The 27481-nt window shown below is 39.5% G+C and overlaps 2 protein-coding genes across 3 annotated transcripts in view; both read left to right on the top strand.

Moving 5' to 3' along the window:
• Positions 1-22098, top strand: part of LOC124391209 (protein MLP1-like) — a 28487-nt gene extending 6389 nt beyond the window's left edge. The window contains exons 6-26 of the mRNA XM_046857628.1: positions 6855-7025; positions 8294-8464; positions 8648-8740; positions 9287-9457; positions 9639-9731; positions 10321-10491; positions 10673-10765; positions 11320-11430; positions 11667-11759; positions 12332-12502; positions 12685-12777; positions 13051-13143; positions 13237-13296; positions 13558-13728; positions 15747-15917; positions 16099-16191; positions 16452-16544; positions 16640-16699; positions 16877-17032; positions 17367-17436; positions 22013-22098. Of these exons, the coding sequence (XP_046713584.1) occupies positions 6855-7025; positions 8294-8464; positions 8648-8740; positions 9287-9457; positions 9639-9731; positions 10321-10491; positions 10673-10765; positions 11320-11430; positions 11667-11759; positions 12332-12502; positions 12685-12777; positions 13051-13143; positions 13237-13296; positions 13558-13728; positions 15747-15917; positions 16099-16191; positions 16452-16544; positions 16640-16699; positions 16877-17032; positions 17367-17436; positions 22013-22098 (2484 nt within the window). The remainder of the gene's footprint in view (positions 1-6854; positions 7026-8293; positions 8465-8647; positions 8741-9286; positions 9458-9638; positions 9732-10320; positions 10492-10672; positions 10766-11319; positions 11431-11666; positions 11760-12331; positions 12503-12684; positions 12778-13050; positions 13144-13236; positions 13297-13557; positions 13729-15746; positions 15918-16098; positions 16192-16451; positions 16545-16639; positions 16700-16876; positions 17033-17366; positions 17437-22012) is intronic.
• The window catches only part of ccdc102a (coiled-coil domain containing 102A), a 42903-nt gene continuing 37143 nt past the window's right edge, over positions 21722-27481 (top strand). Inside the window, exons 1-2 of one of the 2 annotated variants that reach the window (XM_046858063.1) lie at positions 21722-21957; positions 25051-25237. The gene's annotated coding sequence lies outside the window, so the exon portion shown is untranslated. The remainder of the gene's footprint in view (positions 21958-25050; positions 25238-27481) is intronic. The other variant, XM_046858062.1, reaches the window with a different exon arrangement.

The raw sequence follows: 27481 nt of genomic DNA, 5'->3' as shown, positions 1-27481 counted from the left end.
TTAAAAATGTAAGAAGTAAAAAGTACAGATATTTGTGTAAAAATGTAATGAGTAAAAGTAAAAAGTTGTCTGAAAAATAAATAGTGGAGTAAAGTACTGATACCAGAAAAATCTACTTAAGTACAGTAACGAAGTATTTGTACTCCGTTACTTCCCACCTCTGGTTTGCACAGTCAGTGGTGGTTTGGGGAGTCATGTCATCTGCTGGTAGTGGTCCACTGTGTCTACCAGGAAGTTTTAGAGCACTTCATACTTTTTTGCTGATTTCATTTTCCAGCAGGATTTGGCACCTGCCCACACTGCCAAAAGCACCAAAGGTTAGTTAACTGACCATGGTGTTGGTGCATTAGACCGGCCAGCAAACTCACCAGACCTAAACTCCATAGAGAATCAATGGGGTATTGTCAAGCGGAAAATGAGAAACAAGAGACCAAATAATGCAAAAAAGCTGAAGGCCACTGTCAAAGAAACCTGGGAATACCATGTATTTAACTACATATACAGTAAATGAACATACTTTCCAGAAATGTTTTTTTATTGGTATTATGATGTATACATTTTTTTTATTTAGATTTTGGGTTTTTGTTAATTGTGAGCCAAAATCATGAAATTTAAAAGAAATAAACACTTGAAATATATCAGTCTGTGTGTGATGAATCTATATAATATAGGGGTTTCACTATTTGTATTAAATTACCAAAATAAATAAACTTTTTTTTTTATGATATTTTAATTTATAGAGATGCACCACCTCTGTGTATGTATATATATCGAGATATATGGGTTCGACTGTATCTATATATATATATATATATATATATATATATATATATATATATATATATATACATACAGTCGAACCCACGTATCTCCACCTCGGTTAACTCGCCAACCCTATTAAGTCGACATTTTTGAAGTGGAACCACCAAATTCTCGATTTGTCTTAGCATTTTTTAATCTGTTATGTCGATTTATTTTATGTCGCCGAACCCTAATATCTCGAGCACAAGGGGGGCAAATTTGTCACTTAACGTCGGTTATGTCAGGAATCCCCCTTCGGCGGGGGTATTCCCCGAAGCACCCTGCTTCTTCTCCCGTGTGGGCGAGTTCGTCGCAGTCATGCTGATCACACACACCTGACTCTCATTTACTCACTTATCCCATCCTATTTAAGCCCCTCATCTCCACACACTCATGATCCGTTATTGTTTGTGCATGATCGTATGTGTTAGTTCATGTCGGTCTGTGTAATCGCGTATACGTATACGTACCCTTCTTCTCGGACTCCGCATTCTCTCAACGGCACCCCTGATTACCCCAATCCTGTTGTTTTTCATGTTCATGCTGTCTGCACCACGTTTATCCGTTGCTGCCCAGCGCTGCGCTTTCCATAGCGCGGATCTGTGGATTCTCTACACGCACTGTCTCTGCTTTCACAGAACTTCGTAGACCACGCTCCCGGAGCGCACCACTGGATATTACTGCTTCGCTACAAGTATTGGTGTATTATCTCCTGAGTATTCTAAATAAACTTTGTTTGCGTTTACTTCGGCTTCCACCTCCTTATCCGCATTACAGGTTTTCTCGATCCGCATGACAAATCAATCAAATCGCGGCAACGATGTTGTGAAAAAACCTCCAAAAACACATGCATGCACATTCTCATTTAATAATGCACATCATGTACATAAAGAAATTTCAAGCACGTTAACATATTGGTTTTTGTTTATCTCGATCATCGGTTATCTCGACGCTTTTTGGCATCCCCTAGGCCGGCGATATAACCAGGTTCCACTGTATGTATATATATGCTCACGGTTATATATATATATATATATATATATATATATATATATATATATATATATGTGTGTGTGTGTATGTGTGTGTGTATGTGTGTGTATGTGTGTGTGTGTTCGGTGGTTCTCTTTCAAGCATTCGTTCGGTATCTCACTATGGGAATCACCTCGGGCGTGACCAATCCTGGAAGCATCAATCACACCACGTCTGTCGGCTGACAGACCAATCACGACAGTGATACGGGAGTCCCGCCTCCCTATATACACCGCTGCTGGAGGTCCCTGCCTCATTCTCGTTCTCTTCCCCATAAAGATCCTTCTAGGAAGCTATCCTCAGCAGTTCCTCTAGGGGTGGTTACTTAACTGTTCACAGACAGGCTGTTAAGGTACGTCTCGGAGCGTGGCTGCTTCTTGAGGAGAATATTCACTGTCAATGCGAATATTCCCTTCTGCTGTTTCTTTTTATTAATTTTCTTTTTTTTCTTTTCACCTCGCGTTAAGCGAGTAGTAAAATATCGTTCGAGAAGCACGTTGTGGTGATCTCGTTTTCCTTTTTTTCCGGTGATAAAGGGCCGCAAATAAAGGGGACCCATGTCTCTCTCCGCTGCCCGCAGAGAGGGACGAGGCTGCTTCACAAGCACAGTGCAGCTGGGGAAAGTTGATGGACGAGGTTTCTCCTGTCCTTCCTTCACTCTTCAAATCGAACTCTTTACTGGATAACAAGAGTGAGGAAGAGGAAGATGATGAGGTCGCTCATTTTTTGGAGGAGGATTTGGAGGATGACGAGGAGGATGCTATCCTCCCTCCTGATCTTCTCTCCAGGCCTGAAAGTGCTACGGGCCCTTCCCCCATGCCAGGTGAGCTGGACCTCGTGGAGGTGTGTAGGAGAGCAGCCAAAAAACTCTCCATCGAATGGCCATCTCAGCAGGTGCATCATGACGCTGAGAGGGAATTATATGACGGGAAGAGGCTGCCATCGTGCACTTCCCCAGTTAAGCAGCTGATTCCTGCTTTACCAGCGTGTGTCACGGAAATGTGTCATTTTTGGGACAAACCCTTCTCGCATAGAGTGCCCGTTAAGGGTTTCTCTAGACTGGATATGGAGGCTTTGGGGATGTACAACCCCCCACCCGTGGAGCTGTCGCTGCCTAGCCACCTCCACCCAAATCGACGAGCTGCTCTATCCTCCTCCTCCCCTTCTCTGCCAGGATGTACAGAAAGGCTGTCCGCTTCCCTTTTCCAAAAGATTTACCGCTCCTCGGCCTTGGCGGTTAGAGCTTTGAATGCCACCTCACTGCTCACAGCAAACCAGGCAGAGCTCATGGAGGAGATGGGGAGGCAGATTGATGCTGGGTCACCAGATTCAGCCTTGTGGGAAGAAATCTGCGTCATTGCGGATCTCAACCTACGTTCTTCTAGAGGAGCGGTCCAGAGCTGCGGCCGCAGCATGGGCCTCGCTGTGGTGGGTGAAAGAGCCCTGTGGTTGGGGTTGACGGGATGCTCCGATAGAGCCGAAAGTCCTTTTCGGGGCTGCAGTGGCTCATTGCTCTCTGTTCTTTTCTCTGGCGAGAAACGGTGCACCTATGGGTGTGGATGCGTTAGCCTACCCAAGGCCAAACGTTCTGCTTTACGCATTTCCTCCACTAAGTTTGATCGTGCCGACTCTAAAAAGAGTAAAAGAAGGCAGTCACCCTGTAATACTAATCGATCCAAACTGGCCAGGGAAATTGAGGCTGACGGAGATCTTCCAACTCCTGCTCGATCGACCCTGGCCTCTCCCGTTGCGCAGGGATCTCCTCTTGCAAGTGCGTGGTAAGATTTTTTACCCGGCACCGGACAGAGTAGTTCTCTGGGCCTGGCCCGTGAGAGGATGAATCTCAGTGTCACTGGTTTGCCTCCGAAGGTGATTGAGATGATTCAGAATGTGAGAGCTGCTTCGACGCGCTCTGCATATGATAGAAAATGAAGTGTGTTTGAACTATGGTGTGCTCAGAGACAAATTTCTGTTCTGTGGCAGATGTGTTGTGCTTTTTGCAAGAACTTTTGGATAAGGGCAGAGCGTTTTCAACCGTTAAGGTCTATCTCGCTGCTGTTTCTGCATGCCACGTAGGGATTGACAGTAATACTATCGGTCATCACCCGCTCGTGTGCAGGTTTATGAAGGGGGCGCGGCGCCTGAACACGTTTTTGAAGCCGCTGATTCCGCTGTGGGATCTGTCAGTGGTCCTGAGCGCGCTCTCTCAGCCTCCTTTTGAGCCGATAGAGAGTATTGGCTTAAAGCTCCTTTCGCTGAAGGTTGCTTTGTTGTTGGCTCTTTCTACCACAAAGCGGGTTAGTGAACTTCATGCTTTGTCAGTTCATAACTCCTGTAGGCAGGTGGATTTAATGGCTTTTCATCAGCCTCCTTTTTCCTCAGCGGAGGAGCAGTGGCTTCACTGTCTGTGTCCTGTCCATGCGTCACGTCACTATGTTGACAGGACGGAAGGGTTGAGACGGAGTAATCAGATGTTTGTTTCATGGGCTGATTCCCGTAAAGAAAATCCTGTTTCCTGGCAGCACCTGTCCCATTGGCTCGTGGAGGCTACTATAATGAGTTATAATTGCGTGGGTCTTAACCCTCCAGAAGGACTGAGGGCTCATAGTACCCGAGGCTTGGCCACTTCGTGGGCGCTTTTTAAGGGCGTTTCGATTCAGGACATTTGTGTGGCAAATATACATATAGATGTATTTGCATATATATGTGTATATGTACTGTGGGGAAAATAAGTATTTGAACACCATGCTATTTTGCAAGTTCTCCCACTTAGAAATCATGGAGGGGTCTGAAATTGTCATCGTAGGTGCATGTCCATTGTGAGAGACATAATCTAAAAAAATAAAATCCAGAAATCACAATATATGATTTTTTAACTATTTATTTGTATGATACAGCTGCAAAAAAGTATTTGAACACCTGAGAAAGTCAATGTAATATTTGGTACAGTAGCCTTTGTTTGCAATTACAGAGGTCAAATGTTTCCTGTAGTTTTTCACCAGGTTTGCACACATTGCAGGAGGGATTTTGGCCCACTCCTCCACACAGATCTTCTCTAGATCAGTCAGGTTTCTGGCCTGTCGCTGAGAAACACGGAGTTTGAGCTCCCTCCAAAGATTCTCTATTGGGTTTAGGTCTGGAGACTGGCTAGGCCACGCCAGAACCTCGATATGCTTCTTACAGAGCCTCTCCTTGGTTATCCTGGCTGTGTGCTTCGGGTCATTGTCATGTTGGAAGACCCAGCCTCGACCCATCTTCAATGCTCTAACTGAGGGAAGGAGGTTGTTCCCCAAAATCTCGCCATACATGGCCCCGGTCATCCTCTCCTTAATACAGTGCAGTCGCCCTGTTCCATGTGCAGAAAAACAACCCCAGAGCGTGATGCTACCACCCCCATGCTTCACAGTAGGGATGGTGTTCTTGGGATGGTACTCATCATTCTTCTTTTAGTGGAATTATGACCCAAAAGTTCTATTTTGGTCTCATCTGACCACATGACTTTCTCCCATGAATTCTCTGGATCATCCAAATGGTCATTGGCAAACTTAAGACGTGCCTGGACATGTGCTGGTTTTAAGCAGGGGAACCTTCCGTGCCATGCATGATTTTAAACCATGACGTCTTAGTGTATTACCAACAGTAACCTTGGAAACGGTGGTCCCAGCTCTTTTCAGGGCATTGACCAGCTCCTCCAGTGTAGTTCAGGGCTGATTTCTCACCTTCCTTAGGATCATTGAGACCCCACAAGGTGAGATCTTGCATGGAGCCCCAGTCCGAGGGAGATTGACAGTCATGTTTAGCTTCTTCCATTTTCTAATGATTGCTCCAACAGTTGACCTTTTTTCACCAAGCTGCTTGGCAATTTCCCCGTAGCCCTTTTCAGTTTTGTGGAGGTGTACAATTTTTTCTCTAGTGTCTTTGGACAGCTCTTTGGTCTTGGCCATGTTAGTAGTTGGATTCTTACTGATTGTATGGGGTGGACAGGTGTCTTTATGCAGCTAACGACCTCAAACAGGTGCATCTAATTTAGGATAATGTAGTGGAGGTGGACATTTTTAAGGCAGACTAACAGGTCTTTGAGGGTCAGAATTCTAGCTGATAGACAGGTGTTCAAATACTTATTTGCAGCTGTATCATACAAATAAATAGTTAAAAAATCATATATTGTGATTTCTGGATTTTGTTTTTTTTAGATTATGTCTCTCAAAGTGGACATGTACCTACGATGACAATTTCAGAATTTCCCTCCATGATTTCTAAGTGGGAGAATTTGCAAAATAGCAGGGTGTTCAAATACTTATTTTTCTCACTGTATATTTGGGCATGTATACTGTGTATGACAGGGAATGACAACGGATTATGAATCATCGTGGATCAGATGTTTGTCATTCCTCTCACGTTTCCGCTCTCTTCGGTGAGAGGGATTATCTCTTTTTATCATATCACTGAGATGGTTGACACCTGCTTCGGGCAGCATATTTGCAATACGGGAGTTGTCTATATCCCATAGTAAGATACCGAACAAATGTTTGAAAGAGAACTTTAGGTTACTTACCTAACCCCGTTTCTCTGATAACAGGAGTGAGGTATCTCACCACAATTCACTCCTTGCAGTGCACGGAGAAGAGATATGTGAGAATGAGGCATGGACCGCCAGCAGCGGCGTATATAGGGAGGCGGGACTCCCGCATCACTGTCGTGATTGGTCTGTCAGCCGACAGACGTGGTGTGATTGATGTTCCAGGATTGGTCACGCCCAAAGCGATTCCCATAATAAGATACCTCACTCCTGTTATCAGAGAACCGGTTACGTAAGTAACCTAAAGTTTTCACCACCTTTTGCAGGGTTTTCTCTTCACATACAGTGTAGCCTCCATACCATACAGTGATAGAGTTAGTCAGGATGCTCTCAATGATGTAGTGGTAAAAATTCCTGAATGAATAATCAGTCAGTTTATAAAATTGTCTGAATGTGTGTAGAATTAAATAAAGTTAATAAGCTTTAATTGTTGTACTTTCAGATTTCCCTGGCAGAAGCAGAGGAGAAACACCAGAATGCTGTGGAGAGCATCACACAGATGGAGGTTGAGAAATCTGCCCTCCAAGACAAGATAGTAACCCTGCAAAAGACAGTGCAGGAAATGGGGAACCTGCTCATTGAAAGTAACAAGGAGTGTGACAATCTAACAAATGTAAGCAGGAAAACTCCTACATTATGCAGCTACTTTAGTAATTTATGATGAATTTTGATGTTGATGTTGGATGATGATTTAATGCGACCAAAATCCAAACAATTTGCAAATGAAAACCCAATTGCATACGTGGACATTTAACACTCGAGTTTAAACTTTTTTAAACTTATGTAAACTTATGTCGACTTTTATTATGTCGCCGAACCCTAATATCTCGAGCACAAGGGGGGAAAAATTTGCCATTTAACGTCGGTTATCTCGGTGCAGCCGAAGAAGAACTCGCGGAAGTGGCGGAAAAATCAAGGCTTACACCTGCTACAGGTGTTGTATTGTATACTGGTGAATCTCTGCTGTTAGTTAGTGCATATATGCCTTTTGTTGGTAAATGTTATGCGATGAACGGGAGGTGAAAGAAGAAGCGCGGCGCTGAACAGCACACGGGAGAACGTGGGATGACCAGCAAAAGCATAGAATGAACACCGGCAGGATCGGGGGGGAATCCGCGATGCGCTTTGGGAAGAAAAGAGCAGCCGTTGAGAGAGTGCCGGTGGAAAGGCATGTACCGGGATACGCATGAGCGATAACAACGACCGCCGTGAACCAACATATACCCACAATAACGGACAGTGAGAGTGTGGAAGTTTAAATAGGAGCTGGTGATGATGCTAAACAAGCACCATATGTGCGCGATTGAAGCCGGGAGCTTCAGAGAAAGCGGCAGAGAAAGCACCTGAAGGGCACCTGAAGGGGGCCGAAGGGGGCGTGGCAGGTGAAATCCTGACAGATAAACATGTACTGTATGTATTTTTATAGCATGCCTTCATCAAACAAATTGCGGCAACGCTGTTGTGTAAAAAACCCCTTTAAAAACACATGCATGCACATTCTCATTTATTAACGCACATCATGTACATAAAGAAATTTCAAGCACGTTAATATATTGCCGCCATTTTGATTTTCGTTTATCTCAATCATCGGTTACCTCGATGCTTTTTGGCGACCCCCTAGGACATCGACATAACCGGGTTCCACTGTATATATATATATATATATATATATATATATATATATATATATATATATACTGTATATATATGTGTGTGTGTGTTCGGCAGTTTTCACCACACTTTGCAGGGTTTTCTCTTCACATACAGTGTAGCCTCCATACCATACAGTGATAGAGTTAGTCAGGATGCTCTCAATTGTGCAGTGGTAAAAACGTGTGTAGAATTACATAAAGTTAATAATCTTTAATTGTTGTGTCTCAGGTCTCCCTGGCAGAAGCAGAGAAGAAACACCAGAATGCTGTGGAGAGCATCACACAGCTGGAGGTTGAGAAATCTGCTCTCCAAGACCAGATAGAAACCTTGCAAAAGACAGTGCAGGAAATGGGGAACCTGCTCATCGAAAGTAACAAGGAGTGCGACAATCTACAAAATGTAAGCAGGAAAACTCTTACATTATGCAGCTACATTAGTCACTTATGATGAATTTTGATGTTCATGTTGGATGATGATTTAATGCGACCAAAATCCAAACAATTTGCAAATAAAAACTCTATTGCATACGTGGACATTTAACATTAGAGTTAAACATTTTTTTAACCATGTGTGTGTGTTTAGGAATGTGAGCAAGAGCTGGAGACTCACAACCTCCTTAAGATCAAGTGCAAAGAGATGGAGGAGTCTCTGGCCCAGAAGGAGGAGCTACTGAAGGTAAAATTTTCTTCTGATAAAAGTATGTCTGCTATTGTGAACTATTGTGTGTGTGTTTGTGTGTATGTGTGTTTGTTTTCTAAAACTGTGGGGAAATTTTTCCTCCTCAATACATTTAAAGTAATTCTCTTGAATTATCAGTCAATTTATAAAAGTGTATGAATGTGTATAAATATAGACCACAATAAGTTTAAACGTTTGCACATGCAGACTTTTAACACTTGAGTTTAAACCTATTTCCAACAATGTGTGTGTTTAAGGGAACATGAGCAAATGTATATATATATATATATATATATATATATATATATATATATATATATATATATATATATACTGTATATGTGTGTGTGTGTGTGTGTGTGTGTGTGTGTGTGTGTTCGGCAGTTTTCACCACGCTTTGCAGGGTTTTCTCTTCACATACAGTGTAGCCTCCATACCATACTGTGATAGAGTTAGTCAGGATGCTCTCAATTGTGCATATAAAAGTATCTGAATGTGTGTAGAATTAAATAAAGTTAATAATCTTTAATTGTTGTGTTTCAGGTCTCCCTGGCAGAAGCAGAGAAGAAACACCAGAATGCTGTGGAGAGCATCACACAGCTGGAGGTTGAGAAATCTGCTCTCCAAGACAAGATAGAAACCTTGCAAAAGACAGTGCAGGAAATGGGGAACCTGCTTATCGAAAGTAACAAGGAGTGCGACAATCTACAAAATGTAAGCAGGAAAACTCTTACATTATGCAGCTACATTAGTCACTTATGATGAATTTTGATGTTCATGTTGGATGATGATTTAATGCGCCCAAAATCCAAACAATTTGCAAATGAAAACCCAATTGCATACGTGGACATTTAACACTCGAGTTTAAACTTTTTTTAACCATGTGTGTGTTTAGGAACATGAGCGAGAGCTGGAGACTCACAACCTCCTAAAGATCAAGTGCAAAGAGATGGAGAAGTCTCTGGCACACAAGGAGGAGCTACTGAAGGTAAACATTTCTTCTAATAAAAGTATGTCTGCTATTGTAAACTATTCTGTGTGTGTTTGTGTGTACGTGTGTTTGTTTTCTAAAACTATGGGGACATTTTTACTCCTCAATACATTTAAAGTGATTCTCGTGAATGATCAGTCAATTTATAAAAGTGTATGAATGTGTATAAATATAGACCACAATAAGTTTAAACGTTTGCACATGCAGACTTTTAACACTTGAGTTTAAACCTATTTCCAACAATGTGTGTGTTTAAGGGAACATGAGCAAATATATATATATATATATATATATATATATATATATATATATATATATATATATATATATATATATACTGTATATGTGTGTGTGTGTGTGTGTGTGTGTGTGTGTTCGGCAGTTTTCACCACACTTTGCAGGGTTTTCTCTTCACATACAGTGTAGCCTCCATACCATACAGTGATAGAGTTAGTCAGGATGCTCTCAATTGTGCAGTGGTAAAAACGTGTTAGAATCCCTGAATGAATAATTAGTCAGTTTAAAAAAGTGTCTGAATGTGTGTAGAATTACATAAAGTTAATAATCTTTAATTGTTGTGTTTTAGGTCTCCCTGGCAGAAGCAGAGAAGAAACACCAGAATGCTGTGGAGAGCATCACACAACTGGAGGTTGAGAAATCTGCTCTCCAAGACCAGATAGAAACCCTGGAAAAGACAGTGCAGGAAATGGGGAACCTGCTCATCGAAAGTAACAAGGAGTGCGACAATCTACAAAATGTAAGCAGGAAAACTCTTACATTATGCAGCTACATTAGTCACTTATGATGAATTTTGATGTTCATGTTGGATGATGATTTAATGCACCCAAAATCCAAACAATTTGCAAATAAAAACCCAATTGCATACGTGGACATTTAACACTCGAGTTTAAACTTTTTTTAACCATGTGTGTGTTTAGGAACATGAGCGAGAGCTGGAGACTCACAACCTCCTAAAGATCAAGTGCAAAGAGATGGAGAAGTCTCTGGCACACAAGGAGGAGCTACTGAAGGTAAACATTTCTTCTAATAAAAGTATGTCTGCTATTGTAAACTATTGTGTGTGTTGTGTGTACGTGTGTTTGTTTTCTAAAACTATGGGGACATTTTACTCCTCAATACATTTAAAGTGATTCTCGTGAATGATCAGTCAATTTTTAAAAGTGTATGAATGTGTATAAATATAGACCACAATAAGTTTAAATGTTTGCACATGCAGACTTTTAACACTTGAGTTTAAACCTATTTCCAACAATGTGTGTTTAAGGAACATGAGCAAATGTATGTGTGTGTATATATATATATATATATGTGTGTGTGTGTGTGTGTGTGTGTGTGTGTGTGTGTGTGTGTGTGTGTGTTCGGTTTTCACCACACTTTGCAGGGTTTTCTTCACATACAGTGTAGCCTCCATACCATACAGTGATAGAGTTAGTCAGGATGCTCTCAATTGTGCAGTGGTAAAAACGTGTTAGAATCCCTGAATGAATGATTAGTCAGTTTATAAAAGTGTCTGAATGTGTGTAGAATTACATAAAGTTAATAATCTTTAATTGTTGTGTTTTAGGTCTCCCTGGCAGAAGCAGAGAAGAAACACCAGAATGCTGTGGAGAGCATCACACAACTGGAGGTTGAGAAATCTGCTCCAAGACCAGATAGAAACCCTGGAAAAGACAGTGCAGGAAATGGGGAACCTGCTCATCGAAAGTAACAAGGAGTGCGACAATCTACAAAATGTAAGCAGGAAAACTCTTACATTATGCAGCTACTTTAGTCACTTATGATGAATTTTGATGTTCATGTTGGATGATGATTTAATGCACCCAAAATCCAAACAATTTGCAAATAAAAACCCAATTGCATACGTGGACATTTAACACTGAGTTTAAACTTTTTAACCATGTGTGTGTTTAGGAACATGAGCGAGAGCTGGAGACTCACAACCTCCTAAAGATCAAGTGCAAAGAGATGGAGAAGTCTCTGGCACACAAGGAGGAGCTACTGAAGGTAAACATTTCTTCTAATAAAAGTATGTCTGCTATTGTAAACTATTGTGTGTGTTTGTGTGTACGTGTGTTTGTTTTCTAAAACTATGGGGACATTTTTACTCCTCAATACATTTAAAGTGATTCTCGTGAATGATCAGTCAATTTTTAAAAGTGTATGAATGTGTATAAATATAGACCACAATAAGTTTAAATGTTTGCACATGCAGACTTTTAACACTTGAGTTTAAACCTATTTCCAACAATGTGTGTGTTTAAGGGAACATGAGCAAATGTATGTGTGTGTATATATATATATATATATGTGTGTGTGTGTGTGTGTGTGTGTGTGTGTGTGTGTGTGTGTGTGTGTGTGTGTGTGTTCGGCGGTTTTCACCACACTTTGCAGGGTTTTCTCTTCACATACAGTGTAGCCTCCATACCATACAGTGATAGAGTTAGTCAGGATGCTCTCAATTGTGCAGTGGTAAAAACGTGTTAGAATCCCTGAATGAATGATTAGTCAGTTTATAAAAGTATCTGAATGTGTGTAGAATTAAATAAAGTTAATAATCTTTAAGTGTTGTGTTTCAGGTCTCCCTGGCAGAAGCAGAGAAGAAACACCAGAATGCTGTGGAGAGCATCACACAGCTGGAGGTTGAGAAATCTGCTCTCCAAGACAAGATAGAAACCTTGCAAAAGACAGTGCAGGAAATGGGGAACCTGCTCATCGAAAGAAACAAGGAGTGCGACAATCTACAAAATGTAAGCAGGAAAACTCTTACATTATGCAGCTACATTAGTCACTTATGATGAATTTTGATGTTCATGTTGGATGATGATTTAATGCGACCAAAATCCAAACAATTTGCAAATGAAAACCCAATTGAATACATGGACATTTAACACTCGAGTTTAAACTTTTTTTTAACCATGTGTGTGTTTAGGAACGTGAGCGAGAGCTGGAGACTCACAACCTCCTAAAGATCAAGTGCAAAGAGATGGAGGAGTCTCTGGCACACAAGGAGGAGCTACTGAAGGTAAACTTTTCTTCTAATAAAAGTATGTCTGCTATTGTAAACTATTGTGTGTGTGTGTGTGTGTGTGTGTGTGTGTACGTGTGTTTGTTTTCTAAAATTATGGGAACATTTTTCCTCCTCTATAAATTTAAAGTGAATCTCATGAATGATCAGTCAATTTATAAAAGTGTATGAATGTGTATAAATATAGACCACAATAAGTTTAAACGTTTGCACATAAAGACTTTTAACACTTGAGTTTAAACCTCTTTCCAACAATGTGTGTGTTTAAAGGAACATGAGCAAATGATGGAGACTCACAACATCCTCCAGGCCACGAACAAAGATATAGAAGAGAATTTACAGCACTGTAAAGAGTTACTAATGGTAGGTTTTCTTCCTTCTGAGCCACGATCACTGTAGGACTTTTACCATTTGCAGAGTCAAATTTGACCCTTTTCTGCTTCGTGTGTGATTTAGGAACATAAGCAAGAGGGGTTATCTTACAGCTTTCTTCAGGATCAAAATGACATACTGACAGTAAGCTTTCCTGTTAATGAAACTTTGACTGCTATTTCCAAGGGATTTGTGTGTGTGTGTGTGTGTGTGTGTGTGTGTGTGTGTGTGTGTGTGTGTGTGTGTGTGTGTGCAAAATAGTTTTCTGACATTTTGGTGACAATTTCTCTTTTCCCTCCCTAAAACATTTGAAAAGATTTTCATGAGTGATTAGTCAGTTTATAAAAGTGTCTGAATGTGTGTAGAAGTAAATAACGCTAATAAGCTTTAATTGTTGTGTTTCAGGTCTCCCTGGCAGAAGCAGAGGAGAAACACCAGAATGCTGTGGAGAGCATCACACAGCTGGAGGTTGAGAAATCTGCCCTCCAAGGCAAGATAGAAACCCTGGAAAAGACAGTGCAGGAAATGGGGAACCTGTGCTTTGAAAGTAACAAGGAGTGCGACAATCTAACGAACGTATGCAAGAAAACTCTTACATTATGCAGCTACTTTAGTTACTTATGAATTTTCATGTTCATGTTGGATGATGAGTTTTATGCAACCAAAATCAAAACAATTTTCACACGTGATAAACTGCGACAACTGATTAACAAGTACAGGCAGGATGTAGGTAAGGTGTATGTAGAAAGAAAGAAAGAAAGAAAGAAAGAAAGAAAGAAAGAAAGGAAAAATGTATATATACAGGTGCATCTCAATAAATTAGAATATCATTAAAAAGTTTATTTATTTAGTAATTCAATAAAAAACGTGAAACTTGTATATTATATAGATTCATCACACACAGATTGATGTATTTCAGGTGTTTATTTCTTTTAATTTTGATAATTATGTCTGACAGCTAATGAAAACCCAAAATTAGAATATTGTGAAAAAGTTCAATATTGGAGACTTGTGGTGTCACACTCTAATCAGCTTATTAAATCCAAACACCTGCAAAAGTTTCCTGAGCCTTTGAATGGTGGCACACAATCGTGTGGGAAGACTGCTGACTTGACAGTTGTCCAGAAAATTATCTTTGACATCCTGAACATGGAGGGTAAGACACAAAAGGTCATTAAAAAAAGCTGCTGTTCACAAAGTACTGTATCCAAGCACATTAATGGAAAGTTGAATGAAAGGAAATAATGTGGTAGAAAAAAGTGAATTAAAGCAGATTTAATAGTTTGTGGAAGATTCTTAAAAAGTGGACTGCAGCTGGAGTCAGTGCTTCAAGAGCCACCAAGCACAGACGTATCCATGGGCTACAACTGAAACATTCCTTGTGTCAAGCCACTCCTGAACCAAAGACAACGTCAAAGGTGTCTTACCTGTGCAAAGGACAAAAAGGACTGGACTGTTGCTCATTGGGCCAAAGTCATATTTTCAGACGAAAGGTAAGAAAAATTTGCATTTTATTTGGAAATCAAGGTCCCAGAGTCTGGAAGAAGAGAGGAAAGGCACAGAGTCCAAGTTGCTTGAGGTCCAGTGTAAAGTTTGCACAGTCAGTGGTGGTTTGGGGAGTAATGTCATCTGCTGGTAGTGGTCCACTGTGTCTACCAGGAGGTTTTAGAGCACTTCATACTTTTCTCTGCTGACCAGCTTTATGGAGATGCTGATTTAATTTTCCAGCAGGATTTGACACCTGCCCACACTGCCAAAAGCAACAAAAGGTTGGTTAACTGATTATGGTGTTGGTGTACTTGACTGGCCAGCAAACTCACCAGACCTAAACTCCATAGAGAATCGATGGGGTATTGTCAAGCGGAAAATGAGAAACAAGAGACCAAATAATGCAAATAAGCTGAAGGAAACTGTCAAAGAAACCTGGGCTTCCATACAACCTCAGCAGTGCCACAGGCTGATCACCTCCATGACACGCCGAATTGAGGCAGTAATTAATGCAAAAGGAGCCCCTACCATGTATTTAAGTACATATACAGTAAATGAACATACTTTCCAGAAATGTGTTTTTTTTTTTAATTTGTATTATGAAGTATACATTTTTTAATTTAGATTTTGGGTTTTTGGTAATTGTTAATTTAAAAGAAATAAACACTTGAAATAAATCAGTCTGTGTGTGAATTTATATAATATACGGGTTTCACTATTTGTATTAAATGACCAAATAAATCAACTTTTTAATGATATTCTAATTTATAGAGATGCATGTGTGTGTGTATATATATATATATATATATATATATATATATATATATATATATATATATATATATATATATATATAAATATAAATAAATAACGTGTGTGTGTGTGTGTGTGTGTGTTCGGCGGGTTTCACCACACTTTGCAGGGTTTTCTCTTCAAATACAGTGGCGCCTCCTTACCATACAGTGATAGAGTTAGTCAGGATGCTCTCAATGATGAAGTGGTAAAAAACGTGTTAGAATCCCTGAATGAATAATCAGTCAGTTTATAAAAGTATCTGAATGTGTGTAGAATTAAATAAAGTTAATAAGCTTTAATTGTACTTTCAGGTCTCCCTGGCAGACGCAGAGGAGAAACACCAGAATGCTGTGGAGAGCATCACACAGCTGGAGGTTGAGAAATCTGCCCTCCAAGACAAGAAAGAAACCCTGGAAAAGACAGTGCAGGAAACAGGGAACCTGCTCATTGAAAGTAACAAGGAGTGCGACAATCTACAAAATGTAAGCAGGAAAACTCTTACATTATGCAGCTACTTTAGTCACTTATGATGAATTTTGATGTTCATGTTGGATGATGATTTAATGCGACCAAAATCCAAACAATTTGCAAATGAAAACCCAATTGCATACATGGACATTTAACACTCGAGTTTAAACTTTTTTTAACCATGTGTGTGTTTAGGAACGTGAGCGAGAGCTGGAGACTCACAACCTCCTAAAGATCAAGTGCAAAGAGATGGAGGAGTCTGTGGCACACAGGGAGGAGCTACTGAAGGTAAACATTTCTTCTAATAAAAGTATGTCTGCTATTGTGAACTATTGTGTGTGTGTGTTTGTGTGTATGTGTGTTTCTTTTTTGAAACTGTGGGGCATTTTTTTCCCCCTCAATACATTTAAAGTGATTCTCATGAATGATCAGTCAATTTATAAAAGTGTATGAATGTGTATAAATATAGACCACAATAAGTTATGTTTGCACATAAAGACTTTTAACACTTGAGTTTAAACCTTTTCCAACAATGTGTGTGTTTAAAGGAACATGAGCAAATGATGGAGACTTACAATATCCTCCAGGCCACGAACAAAGATATAGAAGAGAATTTACAGCACTGTGAAGAGTTACTAATGGTAGGTTTTCTTCCTTCTGAGCCACGATCACTGTAGGACTTTTACCATTTTTTCAGAGTCAAATTTGACCCTTTTCTGCTTCGTGTGCGATTTAGGAACATAAGCAAGAGGTGTTATCTTACAGCTTTCTTCAGGATCAAAATGACATACTGACGGTAAGCTTTCCTGCTTATGAAACTTTGACTGCTATTACATGTGTGTGTGCAAAATAGTTTTCTGACATTTTGGTGACATTTTCTCTTTTCCCTCCATAAAACATGTGAAAAGATTTTCATGAGTGATTAGTCAGTTTATAAAAGTGTCATTAATAAGCTTTAATTGTTGTGTTTCAGATTTCCCTGGCAGAAGCAGAGGGGAAACACCGAAATGCTGTGGAGAGCATCACATGCCTGGACGATGAGAAATCTGCCCTCCAAGACCAAATTGAAACCCTGGAAATGGGGATCCTGAGCTTTGAAAGTAACAAGGAGTGCGACAATCTAGCGAACGTAAGCGGGAAAACTGTTACATTATGCAGCTACTTTAGTTACTTATGAATTTTCATGTTCATGTTGGATGATGAGTTTTATGCAACCAAAATCAAAACAATTTTCACACTTGAAAATTCAACACTCGAGGTTAAACCTTTATTTAACCATGTGTGTGTGTTTAGCAACATGAACTATTTTTGTGTGTGTGTGTTTTTTTAAATTGTGGGGGAAAAAAAATCTCAAATTTTCTCTCAATTTCTCGCAATACATTTAAAGTTATTTTTCTAATTGATCAGTCAGTTTGTGTGTGTGCATGTGTGTAGAATTAATCTAGTAATTGTTGTACTCTCAGGTCTCCCTGATAAATTTAAAAGAAAATCATCAGAAGGCTAAGGAGACCATTGCATATTTGAAGGAGGAGAGTACTGACATTACAGACGAGATAGATAACCTGACAATTGGAATCCTCAACATGAATTTAAAATGTTAATAAATCTTTGAATATGTATATATAAATGTAAATATTTTACTGTAAATATTTTCACATTTATATAAAAGATGTAAACATAATAAAAAAAAATAAACCTAAAAACTGTGATCACCTGTGTCTGTTCTTTGTTACTGGTCACAACTGACACACTCTTATAAATCTTTATTGACATAGTAAAATATTATTCTGATCATCCAAATGGACTTCGCATGGCACAATTCTTTTATATCTGTGTTTTTAAGTCTTTTTTGTTTCCGTCAAATAACATTTTTATTGATTATGGACACAGCAGACACTGCACCCTCAGATTACTTGGACACAAGTCTCAGCTGTTATTTGTGACCTTAATAAGAACTTTTTTTATATACTGAATCTTCACAGCAGTCATTGTCTCACATTTGTCTTTTCATGCTTATTTTTTCTTGAAATTACATGACAATCAAATTTAATAATAAATATTTAATATGTATCTATCTATGCAATAATAATCTTGGCTTCTAATAATCCTTGCTACAAAATGTATGAGATTGAATGAGGTGTTGGTTGGCTCTCTTAATTTGCCATCTTCCAGAAGTTTCATTTACTTATAAAATGTTGAAAAGGGTTTTGAGGGATCAGAGTGTCTAAATACACATATCAGGAATAACATTATGACCACCTGCATAATATTGTGTTGGTCCCTCTTTTGCTGTTACACTACGTATAAGATTATGTGGTTGTGAAAAACTCAACAGTTAGGGTTGCACAAGACCGAATCGGTCGAGGCCGGGTTACCAAAGATTGCCACAGATATTGTTAACCAACAGGGTGCTGGTGAAAATTGGGTTACTGTTAGCCAAAGGAGGAGAAAGACATCTACAGAGACAGCAGGAAAATGAGAAGTGTGGTACAGTAGAGTTTAGGGTTGAAACTTCAAATGTTGGTACTATGACTAAGGGGGAAAGAGTTAGCTGATATGATGGTGTAGAGAAAGGTAGACATGTGTGTTCAGGAGACCGAGTGAAAGGGGAGTAAGGCCAGGAACATTGGAGGTGGGTTTAAACTGTTCTAACATGGTGTGTAAGGAAAGCAGAATGGTGTAGGAATGATTCTGAAGGAAAGGTAAGTGTGTAGTGGAGGTGAAGAAAGTTATGGGTTATGAATGTGAAGATGGGGGAGAAGGAAAAATTCTGGAGTGAGTTAGATGAAATGGCCATTTTGGTGAAGGGTACAGAGGTAATGAGAAGGTGATGACCTTAAAAAGAAGAATGTGGAAGGGTAGATGGTAGATTTTGCTAAAACGATGGAAACGGCAGTGGTAAATACATATTTTAAAGAAGAAGGTTGATCATAGGGTGACATAAGAGTGGAGGAAGGTGCACACAGGTGGACTATATTTTATGCAGGAGATGCAACCTAAAAGAGATCGGAGACTGTAAGGTGTTGGCAGGGGACAGAGTAGCTGGACAGCATTGGATGGTGGTCTGTAGGATGGTTTTGGAGGTGAAGAAGATGAGAAGGAGAGTGAGGACTTAAAAAAAAAAAAAAAAGAATAAGATGGTGAAACCTGAAGGAGGAAGACTGTAGTGTGAGGTTCAGGGAAGTGGTCATATACATTTGTGGCATTTAGCAGACACCCTTATCCAGAGCAACATACAAAAGTGCTTTGAGTCTCTAGCAATGAATAAATCTACACTGCTATGCAAGATTACAAATTTAATATAAAATTAACTCCTGAATTCTACAAAGCAAACTTGGAAAGTGCTAATTTAAGTGTTTCAGGAAGAGGTAGGTCTTCAACCATTGCTTGAAGATAGCCAGGGACTCCGCTGTACAGACATCTAGGGGAAGTTTATCCCACCACCTCGGGGCCAGAACAGAGAAGAGCCTTGAAGTATACTTACCTCTCATTCTGAGAGAAGGTGGTACCAGCAGTGCTGGAGGATCTCAGACAGCGTGGTCCAGTGCGAGATGTGATGAGGTCTCTGAGGTAAGATGGTGCGGGTCCATTTTTGGCCTTGTAGGCAAGCATCAGTGTTTTGAATCTAATACGTGCAGCTAATGGACAGTGAAGGAAGCGCAGCAGTGGGGTGGAGTGGGAGAACTTGGGCAGATTGAACAGAAGTTGAACAGCTGCGTTCAGGGGAAAACCTGCCAGCAGAGAGTTGCAGTAGTCCAGTCTCGAAAATGAATTGAACAAGCACCTGGGCAGCCTGTGTGGACAGAAATGGTCGAATCCTTCGGATGTTGTAGAAAAGAAATCGACAGGAACGAGCCACATTAGCAACATTTGAGAAGAAAGACAGTTTATTGTCCATAGTTACCCCAAGGTTACGAGCAGTGGCTGAATTGGTGAGCAGAGAGTCATTAAGAGTTATTCTTGACCTGGAGATGAATCACCTGGGATGACCAGCAGTTCTGTTTTGCTGGGGTTGAGTTTTAGTTGATGAGCACTCGTCCATGAAGATATGTCTGTCAAGCATGCCGAGATCCGAGCGGAAGCTGTGGTATCTGATGGAGGGAAAGAAAAGATGAGTTGAGTGTCATCTGCATAGCAGTGGTAAGAAAACCCATGTGAGGATATGACTTTACCAGTAGAGTGGGTATATAGGGAGTAAAAGTGGTCAAACAGTGGCTCGGTGGTGATGAAGAGATTCTGGATGATTGGACAACTACTGCACAAGTTATAAAGGAGACAACTAGGAAGGTACTTTGTGACATCTGGAAAGAGAAAGGAAGACATGGTGGTAGAATAAGGAAGTGCAGGAAAGCATAAGGAGAAACAGAATTGGGATGACAGAGAGATAAGAAAAGTAGATGTGGCAACAGGTGAAGAGAGATGTGGCATAAGCTAGGGAAAAGGCATATGAGGAGCGGTGTGAGAAGTTGGACACCAAAGAAAGAAAAAAGAATTTGTACCCTCATTTGTACAAATCATTTGTTTTGTTGTGCATTTTCTGTTTTTAAGGCATATTGCCTTAAGTTTTCTGTCTTGGCGCTTTGATGTCTTTCTTGGTCTACCAGTACGCATTCATTTTACAACCTTTCCATTTGATTTGTACTTGATCCAGATTTTAGACACAGCTGACTGGGAACAACCAACATCTTTTGCAACATTCTGTGAAGATTTACCTTCTTTGAGAAGTTTGATAATCCTCTCCTTTGTTTCAACTGACATCTCTCGTGTTGGCGCCATGAGTTATGTCAATCATCTTGGTTCAACACATCACTAATGTGTGCAAGCACTCTTTTTTAACTGCAGACTAATTAGCAGTTGTAATCAGATACAGGTGTTTGTTTTAGAACTGCAAAGTGCATGGTGATTCCATATAATTTTCCTCAGATTTGTGTGATTCCAAATTTTTTTTCCTCTGTTTGGTCTGTAAAAACAGTTGTAATTGACTATAGTTATCTTTCTTTGTTTTTTATACAGCCAGAAGTTTGGATTGTTGAGTGAAAATTGTTTTGTGGCATATATGTGCTTGTTTTTTTTTCTACACAATTAAACATCTTCTGAGAGGGGTGATTCCATACTTTTTGCCAGGGGTTGTATATATATATATATATATATATATATATATATATATATATATATATATATATATACAATTTTCCCGTTTGTGGATCAGTTGTGGAAAAACATTTTACGTGTGATTAATGGTGCAAAAAAAGTTGGGGAATTCTGTTTTATATCACATTTTAGAGTTTAGCCAGAAGCACGACACCTTTTGTAGGAGCAGGATATGTGAAGATAAAGCGGTAAAAAGGGAGATTGATTTTTGTAGAAAAACAAAAAACAGACACCATATATTGAATCTGTGTCCTAATGTTTGTTAGTAAATGTGTAATGATTAAACGTACACGGTTACAGGACGAGGTGACAGATAGTGTCTAAATTCAGTTGTCTGGGTGTTAAAGCAAATGTTTTCTATTGTGTTTTTGGTGTTTCAAAGCCCGGTTCTAACTATTGTCTCTCTCCTTTTTAATGTGTTGCTGGACACTGAAACAGAGCGCGTCCACCGACTCCACTTTCCACTAGCAAACCGGTGCTCGTGCACGTTGCCACATACTGTACATACATATGCTATAACGTTTATACATTACGGTGGTGCAAATTGCTTAATTATGTACTGTACTTTGTTCAATAGGTAACACGTTACAGTATACTAGTCATTCCCATACTGATCATTCTTTAAGACTTGTGCGTAGGGTGGGCTAATTCTCGATTTACGATATTTTCAAGTTACGATGGTAAATCAGAACGCGTCTCCTTTGTAACTGGGGGACTACCTGCACTACCACTTCTCATACTGCCGCGGATCAAAGCCCCGCCCGTCTCTAACTTCCACTAGAAGCGTCTCAGTGAGGAAAAAATTCCTGCAGCAGGAACAACTGGATAAAGTCAGGAGCTGGAGTCTATCGGAAAAAGGAAAACTACTCAAATAAAACCCGTTCCCCAGAGGCAGATTCCCAGGTATGTTTCTCTGTTAAAAAAATGTCGTGTGAATGTCCATGTGTGTGTTGTGCAGCAGAGACCCTCAGCAACAGTACGGCGGAGAACAACGTCAGCTTGCTTCATTGTGGGAATGCTAACCTGCTAAAGTTCTGCAGCTAGCGGCGATTTTACACTCTCACACAACAACAGTTAATAGGTTATTATTATTTTTATTTCGTTAACAGGATGCCTCTTGTAGGAGCAGGATTTGTGAAGGGACTATACGAATTATTACACATTAAACACGCAGCGCTTTAAAATCTGACATGCTAGTTAGCTACGCTAGCTCCTGATTTCTGTTGTAATAAAAAGAAACGGTCACCATTCAGGTGTCACTTTGTTTTAGGGTTCGTTCCCCTCAATTATTTATGGACTTAAAGCTTAGATAGTTACAAATAAAAGTGTATTACAGCTCGAAAAGTCAGCAACGAGATTAAAACGGAGTGGGCATTATTATTATTATTATTATTATTATTATTATTATTATTATTATTTGGACTCTGGTGCTGAAAGTGAACTCGTTAATGTTACTCGTGCACGACTAGGAGTTCAGCTGTAAAGCGCATGCGCAGCATTTCACCCTCTAGAATAGAAGAGAAGAAGAGAATTTCCTTTTTCTTCATACAGGACTCGGGCATTAATGCTTATTTCCTACAGTCCCAGTCTGGTTTTAATTGTATGTGTGTGTGTGTGTGTGTGTGTGTGTGTGTGTGAGTGACTTGGTGGTGGTGGATGACAGGAGCTTGGTTTCTCCAAATCCTACCATCTGTTTGCCTCCAGGCGGGGTGTCCTCTTTTATACCCAGCTGTAAAACTGCGAAACAGTGCAGGCCTCTTGTGTGCACACACACACACACACACACACACACACACACACAGAGTTTAGGGGGTTCATTTGAATGATGCATTCCCTCAGAATTTAATGTTTTGAATCTTTTTATGTGTGTGTGATTTATCGAACTGTACAGTACTGTTATTGTGATTGGATTAGTTTCTGGACATTGTGTGTGTGTGTGTGTGTGTGTGTGTGTGTGTGTGTGTGTGTAAATCTCAAACACAGAGCCTAACGTTAGATGACTAGATTATTATATAATTAGATGGTTAAAGGGTTAAATTGTTTAAATAAATATTTTGCCCTTCTCAAAACATGTTTCTGCAACACTACAGCTCTGTGCTGTGCAGTGGTGGACGAAGTACACAAAGAATGTACTTGAGTTAAAGTAGAGATACACTCGGTTAAATATGACTCCAGTAGAAGTAAAAGTGCTCCTTTTAAACGTTCACTTGAGTAAAAGTACAAAAGTATTTACCTTCAAATGTACTTAAGTATCCTAGAACTATGATTTATTATGGCTGTAATGTTCCGATCATCATTTTTATCACTATACTCTTCGCTTAATCAACTCAGTTTATGTGAAAAGACTCTAATGGTACTCTTAAGCATAGAAATATATGAATGAGTCAAACACCGATTGATATCAAATTAATTATCATGAGCCCAAAACCTTCTTTTCAACAACTTAAAAAAATAAATCGTGCAAATAAGGCCACGGGTGCTGTGGCAAGTTAGAGTCAGAAGTGTCTTCCATCATTTATTACTCTCTAAATGTTCTGCTTGATGTGGAACTGTACGTTCAGTAGATGTTCTAAGTAGATACCACAAAGCAGCAATGGCGGTTCTAGTTTGAATGACACTCTGGCTGAACCACCCCATGACCCAACGTCTCCCCCATTGATTAGTTTCAGCTTTAAAAGCTAGTCTCTGCTCCAGCTACCATCACTGGATGAGTAAAAACATATTCTCAGAGCAGTTCACAAATTTGGATACATTTCTGAGCTCCATTTCATGTATAAACATCACCCTAAAATGCATTTATTGCACAATTAAATACACTATTCTGTCACAACAGGTTTTACTAGTTGGAGCTATTGCTATTTTTATTAAAATTAGCATTTAAGCTGCACTGGAGATTCCCCTTTTTGAACTTGGTTCAGGACCTTTTCAGCACAATCACAGAAAACCTTTCTAACATCATCTCAATTAAAGGTCACCAAATCAATAAGTGCTGTTTAACTACAATCCAACTAATCTAGTTAGGGTGTAATTGTTTTGTTCCTACACACATTGTGATAAACTACATACTATAAATTATAATGTTATGAAAGCTGAAGGAAATCTTGTCTATGTCTTCGTAAGTTCGTGGTTGTAGGGCCTGGTCGGCTGCCCTTGTCGCCTATGTCTAAATCTGCCACTGCCAAGCGGCAATCAAAACAAGTTTAATACGGAGCACGCGCTCTACCCTAAATGGTGGATTGCTGCATGATTGACCACTTAAGTTTGCGACTGTATTTAAAATGTAGAATGTAGTTGAGTAAAAAATAATACATCTGATTTTGAAATGTAGTGAAGTTAAAGAAAAAATCTTCCCAAACAGAAATACTTGAGTAAAGTACATATACGTGAAAAAAACGACTTAAGTACAGTAAAGAATAACATTTACTTTACTATCCACCACTGGTGCTGTGACCTAGTTTTATATGATTTGCAAAAATATGTTGCAAATCAAAACGCACATCAGGTCCGATTCACTTTCTCCATGAGTCGTTTCCAAGTCAAATCGCTTTTCGAGTCAAACTGTGCAATGGCTCGAGAACGCTTCACTCAGATGCTTTTGGACTCCAGCACAATCGCTGTGCTGTCACCTGATTAAGAACTGTACAGATGAGTAGAACACACAAGGGATCTGTTCAGACTCATTCATGTGCTTACTCAGATGGTTTCTGTTTGCAATTTCTGAGCATTGCGTTTCTGATAACATGCATCATAATGTCTTTCATGCTAAAGTGGCAGGAAGGCAGAACGTTAATGTACATCATGACGTAACTGTTTTTAAATAACCAATTGAATCCACCAGTGTAATTATTTTTTACCCCTATTTTTCTTTTTTCCAGCAGTTTGTTGTCAACCCCAAGAAAAAAGAATGTTCGGATCCACATCTGGATCTTTTGCGTCGCCCACAGATGTCATGGTTTTCTCTTCTTTCTATTTTTCATTCTCTCTTCCTCTCTGTAGTGTTTCATGTCTTGGAGCTGTAGAAGAACTCAGTGAAGGACACGGGCTGTATCATGAGCCCACGCGTCTCCTCTGGATGTCTTTGTTGTGTGTAAAATCAGGATTGATTCGGATTCTATTGGTTCCAGAATTTGGGGTGGATATCCTGTGCCTGAGGGAGAGAATTCCAGACAGAGAGCTGGAGAAGGTGGGGCGGTGTGTTTCCTGTTAGCATCCTATAGATTTACACTGATGCCAGTATAAATCTGGGTAAAAAACAGGGAGGTTTGAGATTGTGATCTAGAGCTGGACGAGTCTTTACCAAACTGGATTGTATTCAGCCCTTGTTTCTTCGGCCAGTTTTATAAGGATCGGTCTTAATATTCGCACATTGGTGACGCAGTGTGACTACTTGGATATTGATTTCATTTATTTCTTTTTATTTAATTTATTTCTAATTTCATTTATTTGTTTGTTTGGTCATCAGGAAATTATTATTATTAGGTACTGAATATTAAACATGTTCAGGAAAGATTTTATCTTTAGCTCAATACACACATATCTATCACCATAAATTCCACTGATGGCAACAAATAGACAGAACCTACTTATATCCCAACTTTTTATTTATAATTTTTATTTTTATTTTTCTCATTTCTTTTTTATTTTTTTCTTTCTTTTCATTTTGCTTGGTACCACTTCAGTCGAGTCGAGTATGGAGAGAGAGAAACTCATACCGATATCAGACAGGCCGTTTTTTTTTTTGGATAAAAATATCACATTGCCATGGCGACACAGGATTTTCAGATGTCTCAGACCTAACTGCATACCGGTGGATTGTGTAACGAAGGGGTAAAACTAACGATTTTTTTTTTCCTGTGTCTTTAAGGGATAAATTATTGTGTTGGGGTGTGTTTCTGATTGTAAGAAGTAAAAAAAAAGCATCTTTTTTTTTTTTTTTCACCTACAGTATCTCACAAAAGTGAGTTCCCCTCCTCACGTTTCAGCAACCATTTTATATATATATATATATATATATATATATATATATATATATATATATAATATATTCAAGGGATAATACTATAGAAATGAAACTTGGAAATATTTTAGAGTAGGCAGTGTGCAGCTTGTATAGAAGTTAGGGCCGCAACAACTAATTGATAAAATCCATAGTAATTGATTATGAAATTTGTTGTCAACAAATGCTGTTATTGATTAGTTGGGCTTCTCAAGTTATGGGTTAGTGTGAGGGTAACATAACCACTTGCAAAATGGCTGAAAGTCAATCGTCAGCAGGAAAAAGTGTGCACCTTATGTCATCCAAGGCATGGGAGCATTTTATATTAAACGCAACAAAGAAGACTTTGACCTGCAAGTTAGCTGTGTTGATCTTCCGATTAATCGATTATCAAAATAACCATTAGTTGTAGCCCTGAAAGCAGTACAGATTTACTGTCCTCTTAAAGTAATCCAACATACAGCCATTATTGTCAGAACAGCTGGCAACAAAAGTTAGCTGCCGGTCGTGTATGCAGGTCGTGCCACATGTCCTGTTCATCATGTTTTTGTCTGCTTGATAGGACCATACAAATTTGTATATTTTGTATTAGAGCAGTTCATATTTGTTAATAATGCTTTGTTAATTATGCTTTAAGTACAATTCTCTCAAAAAATGACCACTGGATGTTAAACATGGCACCTCATGGCAAAGACTCTCTGAGGATTTGAGAATTATAATTGTTGCTCTCCACAAAGATGTCCTAGGCTATTAGAAGATTGGTAACATCCTGAAACTGAGTTACAGTACAGTGGCCAGGGTCATGCAGATGTTTTCTAAGACGCTTTCCACTCGACAAAGACCCTGCAAGGTTCTATCAAAGAAGTTGAATCCTTTTGCTGTGGGTTAGGTGCAGAAGCTGGCTTCAAAAAACAGATGCATAAGCGCTGCCAGCATTGCTTTAGAGGTTGAAGAAGCAGAACGTCCGCTTGTCAGTGCTCAGACCATATGCCTCACCCTGCAACAAGCCGGTTTGCATACCCATCGTCCCAGAAAGAAGCCTTTTCTAAAGCTGGCTCACAAGAAAACCTGCAAATGGTTTGCTGAAGACAACCTGTCCAAGAGCATGAACTAATGATTTGTGGTCTGATGAAACTGAGAAAAACCTGTCTGGCTCAGATGGTGTCCAGCATGTGTGGTGACTTACTGGTGAGTAGTACCAAGAAAATTGAGTCTTGCTTGGTGGTGGTAGCATCACTGTCTGGGGCTGCATTAATGCTGCTGGTACTGGAGAGCTGTGGTTCATTAAGGAAAACTGGATTCCAACATGTACTGTGACATTCTGAAGCACATTCTCCCTTCATTCAGAAAGTGGGTTGAAAGGCAGTTTTTCAAAATAATAACGACCCAAAACACACCACCACGGTGACAGCTGCCTTGCTGAGAAAGCTG

The sequence above is a fragment of the Silurus meridionalis genome, chromosome 9, assembly GCF_014805685.1.
Source record: "Silurus meridionalis isolate SWU-2019-XX chromosome 9, ASM1480568v1, whole genome shotgun sequence".
Taxonomy (NCBI): domain Eukaryota; kingdom Metazoa; phylum Chordata; class Actinopteri; order Siluriformes; family Siluridae; genus Silurus; species Silurus meridionalis.
Note: the sequence above shows the minus strand (reverse complement) of the source record. Positions and strands in the feature narration are given on the sequence as shown.